The following is a 9164-nucleotide window of genomic DNA, read 5'->3' as shown; positions in this document are numbered from 1 at the left end:
GATTTACATTAAATTCCAAGATAATGACCTTTTATTAGTATAATTTATATATATTTTTAAAACTGATCTATACTTGAGTCAGAGGTGCTCCTAACAGAACTGTATTTAAACCTTAGTGGTGTCCTCCTCTGACTGGTCTCATTGACATAAGTGTTAGCCATCAGCAAGGTGTCAGCCAATGTGAGCTGTCAGTTTACAATGTGAAGGATACACATATCCATCACTTCCACATCACCAAGTTGCTGAGCACTAAGCAATACTCCCTAGTTTATTCACATGTTCCCATTTGACTATATAACCACTTTTTCAAAATTCAACCATTTAATCAAGCCCTGAAATAAAGTTTTGAATACAAAAAAAAAAAAAAAAAGCTGGCATAATAGGTATACCTGAAAATGCTGCTCCATCACTTGGATTTTTCCCTGCTCTGGGCACTTTTTCAGAGCACGATCTGCATAATGGAACAGAATTTCTACCATCTGTAAGGAAAACAGCATTCACTGAAATCAAGAGAGGTCTCTAAAGTTTTTTAAAATTTAATATATGTGGTCCACCTAAATAATACATGCCTGGGTTTGTTATTGTATTAAAAATAAAACTAGAACTTTTAGTGGATAACTTGTTTTTAGTCCTTGCCTAATTTCTTTTCACCTCAGAGAGATAATACTAATTTGCTAATCTTTGCTAAGAAATGTCTCTCTACATTCTGGGTCTCAATATAGGTAATATCTATATCGCTCAGGAAATAAGAACTGAAGTTAAATTCTTCAGCAGTCCTTTGGGGAGGTCTTTCCCTAGTCCGCACGCATGAGCAAAGCACTCATGAACTCAGATCTCTAGCATTTCCTCTTCCTTTCCGCTGCCTTTTAGCTATTGTGCTATTTTATTATGGAAAATGGGCAGTGGGAGATTTAAAAAAATCAAAAGCATTACAGCCAATACTGAAGAATTATAATCAGACCTATTTTTATATACTGTCTCTAAAATTGTAGCTATTCAATCATGTCTAAAGAAATTAGCAAATACGAAAGTATCTGTATCTAATGAAGACTCCATTAAAATACTCACCCTATCTGCAACAACAGCCTTTCGCTTACTGACATCCCCTGATAAGCCTGCAGAGAAACCAAGTTCAACATAAAACAGAAGTTACTGCATATTTCTCAGGAGAGAACCTGTGTTCTGCACTCTTCACAACTTGTGCTAACAGATATAATTGCAACTACCCTTAGTGTCAAAAATATTGGGATAAAGGAATACCTCATATCTATCAAACCAGGTAGCATATCAATATACTTGTTTTCATTGTAAATTTTCCTTATGAAAGTTTTTTACTTACCCACGACTGCCTTTGCTTTTCCTTCATGGAAAGACCATGCAAGCGCCAAGGCTTCTGTGAGACAATCTTGCTTCAAGAGATGATCCACTCTCTAAAATGATTAAGTGAAAGTCAGGTCTCTTTGATCAATCATCAGTGAGAATTCCTACTCTGTCTACTATCTTTCCATAATTCACTGATTGGGAGTTAAAATTATTCCAATAACACTGAAATATTATTCTAACATCGGACTTTTTCTGAAGATACCACTATCATATTTTTAAGAAAAATAGTTTCTTACAACACTGCATAGTATAAGGATTACATAGGCTACTATGGAAGGCCAAGGGGCCTAAATATGAAGAAGCAATCAGCAGCAATGTCATTTTAGCAGAAATGAGTAGTTATTTATCAAAATAATAGTCCCACTTCCTTAGTTATAAACCCCAAGTTTGAGATAGCAATACATCAGCTAAAAGAAATTTCTAAGACTTCCTTTGACTTGAGGCTGTAATAAAACTATGATCAATGACAAGTGGAATGTCTTCTGTTACTATTTCTGTGATGTGGCCTTTAAAGGCAGGGGCCTGTGTTCATTTTCTCCTCCATCTTTACTTTGTTCCTGATCATAAACTTGACAGTTGGAGCATTAGCATCATACTGGACTACAAAATGACCTTGAGACTAGAATTCAAACATAAAGATGATGGAACAGGACAGCATATTGAAGACCATGGAGCTCCCCAACTAGTCCTAGATTGTCTATCCCTAGATTACTTTCAGATGAAAAAGAAATCTTCTTTAAACCCTTTATGAATCTCCTGATATATGTAGCCACACCTAACACTAACTCATATAATCATTTTTAGGAAATTAAGCACCTAATGGTTATAATGGTTTTTATGTACATTTCTTAAAGAGCAGAAATCCAAATACGCAGCAAAGTCAAAACAAAAATAATTTACTTTTGCTCTTTAACTTAGGGTTTTCTCATGTAAGAGAAATCAAGTGATATTATAAGCTTGTCTGTTCAATTTACTTCACTTCACAATATTGTATGAAATGGAGATAGATCTTTTGCAAATGGAAAAGGGCCCAGGAAATGGAGGGTGGGGGAGGTACGTGAGAGGAAGGGGATGTAAAAAGAGCTGAGACAGGTTGTATGCATGTACCAACTCTCCATGATGAATGTAATAAGTACTGCAAACATATTATTATACAAATTGTAAAATAAACATTACAATACTATCAACTCAGAGGCTCTAATAACAAAATTGTTTTCAACTCACCTCTCTCCAGCTTCTCAGCATCATTACATAAACAGACTGAAAAATAAAGAAAATTAAAATGCTCATTTTTAACAGACTTGTTCAGAGACATAGTTGTTTTACATCTGATTTTAGATTTTATTTTTTATACTACAATTTAGAAACTTATCTTAGTGTTTATTTAAGGGTCTTCAAAGGTTTACTGACGAGTAAACCAAACATTGAAAGGTTAGTAAGATACAATCAAAAGAGTTAATACCACAGACAAGGAAAAAAGAAGCCCAAGCTTATCTCCCTTTCAGTTGACTTGACAATATTTTAGTTGATTTTCTTTTCGATTTGATAACCTTTCTTTTCTTCCTTCTCTCTTTCTTTTAACAGTGCTAGGGATCAAACCCTGGGCTTCGTGCATGGTTGAAATTTTTAATAATGAAAACATTTTTTCATTTAAACTGAAAGTAAGTAAAAGCACAGGAACAAACTGTTACACAGAAAGTTCCTATTCCAATGATTTCTATTCTAAGTTGAATGCCTCAAGGCATTTAAATGTATCCTAAACTACCTAAGCTAAACTCCATGTTAATTGTATGATAAATACACATGATTAGGTATCATCCTCATCATTAAAACAAACGTTAAGGAAGGTTATGAAAGTATATCCCTGAATCAAGAAAACAAGTAATGAGGTGTGGTGATACATGTCTGTAATCTCAGCATTCTGGAAGGTTGAGGAAGCGGGATCCCAAATTTAAGCCTAACCTGGGCAATGTAGAAAGACCCCATTTCAAAATAAAAAATAAGAAGGGCTAGAGATAATAGCTCAGAGATAAACATCCTATCCACTAAAAGTGGGTGAAAGAAATCAATGAACTAAAAATTGTGACTGCCTAATATTAACTTTCAGATCATTGCTAATCATGTGTATTTTACATTACACCATCCCTCTTTACAAATAAATGCCTTCAGCCCGTTACACACAAATGCCAAGAGTGGAAGGGCTTACTTTTGTCCCCAGATAAAAGATCTGACCACCACAGCTACTGATGGATTGGTAACAAGCCTTCTCTCCAACCAAAGCCTGAAAAAAAATTAACAAGGTAAAAAGCAAAGGCATTAGAAGTCTCACTGCATTCTAAAGAATGTTGACTATAGCAGTAACATTTGAAGTCAACATGTTTTCATCCCACAAGTGAGTGGAAGGAAAATGTCAATCAACCACCAATCTGACAGTGGAAATGTTACTGAAAAGACAAAGTTCAGAAAGTAATTCTCTACTTAAAGAGCCCTTCTGTTTTTCAGAATAATATAGAAAAGAGAAGAAATATGCCAATGGGTAAATCTGAAGGAAAACTGTGGCAACCTGCACTTTTTATGGAGACAGTCACTGCTTCTGGCAATAGGGCTGACTGAAAAATAGTGCCTCCAATAAAATAGTGCCTTTGCTTATTTGAAATAAATATCAACATAAAACCCAAGAGCAAACAGGGAGACAAAGCACCATATTAGCTCTGTCACTTCGCATTATGATACTAAATGAATTTCAAACTTCTGACATCCACTTTCCCATCTTTGAAAAACCCTGGACAGTTTTTGTGAGGCTTAAATGGGTTAGTATTTATATAGCTGTCAAAATATATATGGTCAAAAACTGAAAACTATGACTATTTTGTAACTTTATTATGAGAATTTAAAAATATATACAACAGTAGAAAGAATAATTAACCCTTGAATATATCCACCAACCAGCTTCATCAATGACTCATCACCACCTATATTTCCACCACTCCCAGACAGATTCCAGATTCTGCAAATTATCTATGAAAATTCAATATAGGAGCTGGTGAGATGGCTCAGTGGTCTAAAGCACCTACTTAGAACAAGCTTAGCAAAGCACAGGGACCGCGGTTCAATCCTCCAGCACCACATGCCAACCAGCCCCGCCCCCTGGTGGGCTGAGCTGGCCACACACACACACACACATACACACACACACATAAATAAATAAAATTTAAAAAAAAAAAGAAAGGTTAAAAAAAAAAAGAAAATTCAATATATATTTTTTAAAAATGAATTTTTTAACATAACTACAACTCCATTAACACAGTTGGAAACATTAATAATTTAATATCAAATATCCAGCTCTTTCCACCATCTTTCCATGCCACCACAATGGTGCGCATGAATGTCTTGGCTCTCAAGAGCATCCACAATGCCGAAAAGAGAGGCAAACGCCAGGTCCTCATTAGGCCGTGCTCCAAAGTCATTGTCTGACTTCTAACTGTGATGACGAAGCATGGTTACACTGGCGAATCTGAAATCATTGATGATCACAAGGCTGAAAAAATTGTGTGAACCTCACAGGCAGGTTAAACAAGTGTGGCGTGATCAGCCCCAGGTTTGATGTGCAGCTGAGAGACCTGGAAAAATGGCAGAATAACCTGCTCCCATCTTGTCAGTTTGGTTTCACTGTACTGACAACCTCAGCTGGCATCATGGATTATGAAGAAGTGTGACGAAAACACACGGGAGGAAAAGTCTTGGGATTCTTTTTCTAAGGACATAAAACACAAATAAAATGCCTCGGCAGACTCTGGTGCTTCCATTTGATCGCTTTGAGCCTTTGTGCCAATGTAGGAAGATTATGGTGATGTTGAGTTAATTGGTGAATGCAGTTGCTCTGCTGTGAACAAGTCCTTTTATTTACCTGTATATCATCACTTGTGTGATGGTCTACCAGAAGATGGTGTTGGTAGGCCCTGGATGGGGTTGGGTTCATGCTCTGGAGTCTTAATTATTAATTATTATTAATTATACGCCAAAGGTCTAGTCCTTTGCTTTGATGCCTGACAACACATTTCACATACTGTGTAAATACTGCTGAAAACATGGACACAGTTCTTACTATGTTAAGTGCTCATAACGGAACAGTTTATGCCAGTGAACTGGGGCCACCAGTGTGCCAGTGGCTGTAAGTTGTCACTATTAAACATTGTTAGGAACTACTCCAAACCTGTCACATTTGCAGATGGGTATGTGGGTCCTCACTGTCATCACCTTGATTTCCTTGGGCCCCAGGAACTTTTACGTCAAAACTCTTAAGAGGATAATTGCAAGGGTAAAAGGCATAGACTGTATTCTGGGGCTGGGGGAGATTTTGCTTGCTGCACTTTCTCACCTAGGAAGTTCTTAGAGCTAGGTCACCAGAGCGTACCTGGTGGCCTCTGGAGGTGGGCCAGGACTGCATTCGCTCTGCCCAGGTCACTGTACTACAGGTCATGTTAATACAAACACTAGGGTTGGTACTTGTATTTTGTTTACTGGTCAGAAATGTTTGCATTTGAATATATAATTAGTATAAAAATGGAATTTTTCATTCTTTGTAGTAAATTTGAAATTTCTAACTTAAAAAAATAAAATATCCAGCCAGTGTTTGAACTTCAAATTGTGTAACGGCACATGTTGAGTTTTTTCTTTGTTGCTTTTATATATTTTACTTGCCAGGATCAAGATCACATATTGGACCTGGTTGATAGGGCTCTCAAATCTCTTAATCTACAGGTTTTTGCCTCTATTCTTTCAATCTCCTATTTCCTTTGAAGTTTATTCATTGGACTAGCTGACATTCATTCTACAGTTTCGTACTGCTTAGATTTTGCTAGCTGTCCTCACAGAACTGTTTTAACATCTTCCTCTGTTCTCTACATTTTCTCTATGAAGCTTAATCACATTGTTTGGTGTGGTTTGGTTTGGTTTGATGTCAGTACTGCTTGAAATATGATGTTAACTGTAGGATTTTTATAGTTGCCCTAGATTGTAAGGTTGAAAAGTTCCACCTGAGTCCTAGTTTGCTAAAAGTTTTTAAACCAGGAATGGATACTGAATTTTGTCAAATGCTCTTTCTGCATTCATGAAGAAAATTTTATTGTTTTTCTTTTCAACCTACTAGTATGGTAAATAAGACTGATTTACAAATGTTACCTTGGGTAAACATCACTTGCTCTAATTACTTTTTTTCCCTCACTATTGGTTCCTATTTGAAAGCATTTGGTTAGGGATTTTTGCTCATGAGATTATTTGGTCTATAGTGTTCTTTATTAAGTCTTTTGACTTATTATCAGTTTATCTAGCCTTATAAAATGAGTTAAGAGTACTCTTTTCTATTTTCTAAAGGACTTTGTGTAGAACTAATATTGGCCCTCACATGTGAATCTTTGTAATATCTTTCATGCCTCTATTTAACTTTTTGGGTTGTGGCTGTGGGGGGGGGGGTTGTTTCTATTTAACTTTTTGGACATATAGACCATAGCTTCAACAACTATTATGTCCTAGTCTACTAATTTTTTTTAACATATGAGTTATTTATTAGGTTCTTAGTAAGAAATTTAGGACACTAATTTATGAGGACAACTTCCATTTGTCAGAGCAAAAACAGACCACAGGTAGCCCTGGAGCTGAGGAACAGCTTTGATTTTTGCTAAAATCTGTGAGTGCACCACTTTCTGATCTACCTTGCGCTGCTCTGAAATCTGTTATCTCTCTTTCTCGGTGTCGAAGATCTCACTCTCCTGGTGTCTGGGTTCCCACAGCTTCTTCTTCTTGAAGTAAGCATCAGTGAGGTGTTTGGGGATTTTCACTTTGCTGATGTCAATTTTTGTAGAGATGGCAATGACAAACTTCTGGTATTTTCTTCATAGAGGAACATGAGTAAGGCTAAGAGGCCCCGTCACAAGTAGCAAGCCACTGGTCAACTGCTTCAGGAAGACCACTCTCTTGCCTCTGTGATGCCTGGTGAGGATGATCAAGATGGTGCTGGGAGTGATGCTAGCTCGAAGTTTCCTCACAGGCAGACTGAAGGGTTTTTTGCTGTGGCTCAAGAGCTTTCTGGGCACATCTTTAGTAGGGTAGTATCTAGGCATTCTTCAAAGCTTTACCACCCGGGTACCTCCATTCTTGTCCCCACCAACTAGTTTTGTGATCATAGCAGGAACTTTCTCCTTCTTTTTCTTTTCAACCTCTGATTTAGCAGCTGTCTACTTTCTCTTGTACAAAGCCTTTCTGGAATACATAGCAGATCAGGAGTATCTACCAATTCCTCTAACCAGGACAGAATTTCAGCTGCAGTGGGACTGCCCCTTCTTGGACATTTTTGTCTTCACCCTTTTTATTAGTACCACTGGCAGAAGCCTTCTTGGCTTCAGGTTTTTTCTCTTTAGTGTCTGGCTTCTCAGTTTTTTTACCCACCATCTTGCAAGATGGGAAAGAGCTAGCCTACTAATTCTAACATCTGTATTAGTCTCAGTTAGCTTTGATTTTTATCCTCATAGATAGTATTTTTCTATCTCTGGCTGAAGGGCAGAGATTATGAATTTTTCATTTTGCGTTCTAGAAATTCCTATTTCCTACCTGTCTCTAGTTATCTATCCCTTAAATCTACAAGCTTATTGCCACCAAGTTAAACTTCTTAAAAACTTTTAATATAAATTTTTTCTCATGAATCTGTATTTATTTTTTTAGTTTAAAAATGAGAATGGTGGTATTAAGTGAAATTGTCACATTTCTGAAGAAATGGTTAACAGGGACATTTGGCTTACATACTCAAATACCTATAAATACATCCACATGCATATCAACCTAGTGATTTTTCAAGAAATACCTCAAAAGACGAAAGTAAATTCTCAAATTTTCTATTTCAGAAAGAAAAACAACACGGAATTTCTCAAAGCAAGACTAAGATAATGGATTTCCCTTACCAGTGCTTGGCTAACGTTTCCTCCAGTGGCAAGTGACTTGAAATGGCTACTATTATAAACCAACTGAACTTCTGAGATCTCTACTGTTTCCAATTCCTCTTGCGTCTGCCGGTCAATCACATGCAACTTCTCCACGCTATCCAAGAGCACAACTGTGCGTGAGTTTATCCACTGCAATGCAAGTACCCAACAAAATAAAAATGAGGTCCAGTTCACATAATCAACTGGGACAAGAAGAAAACTTGAGTACTCAGTTACACTGAGAACCTTATTCATTTAATGACTTGCATGGCAACACAATCACAGCAAAAACTATTCAGGGACAGCCCAGAGAAAACACAGTACTGACTTTAAACAGTGTTAACATGACACTTTGAACCAGGAATGGTGATAAATGCCTATAATCCCAACACTCTGGAGGCTGAGACAAAAAGATCATTGTGACTTTAAGGCCAGCATGAACTACATCGGAAGACTATGCATCAAGCTAATAATAATAATTAATTTTAAGATGACATTTTAATAGGGTAAGAGATGACCAAGAGCTATAATAGAAGGTTAATTATCCCTTATTTGGAACATTTGGAATTTGAAATAATGGGACTCAAAAAAAACCTATATATACACATACACACACACATACATACATACATACTTATAACAAGATATCATGAAAAAAGCTCTCAATTTAAACACAAAACTCATTTCTGTTTCATACACACCTGGTCTGAAGGTAATTTTATTCAATATTTGTAATCCATCTGACCACAACCCATCACATGATGTTAGGTGTGGAATTTCCTACTTATGGCATGTTGGTACCTAAAA

At 36.6% G+C, this 9164-nt stretch overlaps 1 protein-coding gene and 1 pseudogene across 1 annotated transcript in view; one reads left to right on the top strand and one right to left on the bottom strand.

The window, feature by feature from the left end:
- Nucleotides 1–9164, bottom strand: part of Vps8 (VPS8, CORVET complex subunit) — a 241770-nt gene that overhangs the window by 168336 nt on the left and 64270 nt on the right. Inside the window, 6 exon segments of the mRNA XM_023700650.1 lie at nucleotides 390–479; nucleotides 1069–1115; nucleotides 1340–1430; nucleotides 2608–2643; nucleotides 3590–3664; nucleotides 8337–8507. Of these exon segments, the coding sequence (XP_023556418.1) occupies nucleotides 390–479; nucleotides 1069–1115; nucleotides 1340–1430; nucleotides 2608–2643; nucleotides 3590–3664; nucleotides 8337–8507 (510 nt within the window).
- Nucleotides 4756–5141, top strand: LOC101561452 (annotated as a pseudogene).

Source organism: Octodon degus, unplaced genomic scaffold, assembly GCF_000260255.1.
Source record: "Octodon degus isolate 3935 unplaced genomic scaffold, OctDeg1.0 scaffold00126, whole genome shotgun sequence".
NCBI lineage: Eukaryota > Metazoa > Chordata > Mammalia > Rodentia > Octodontidae > Octodon > Octodon degus.
This window is presented reverse-complemented; position numbering and strand designations above follow the sequence as displayed.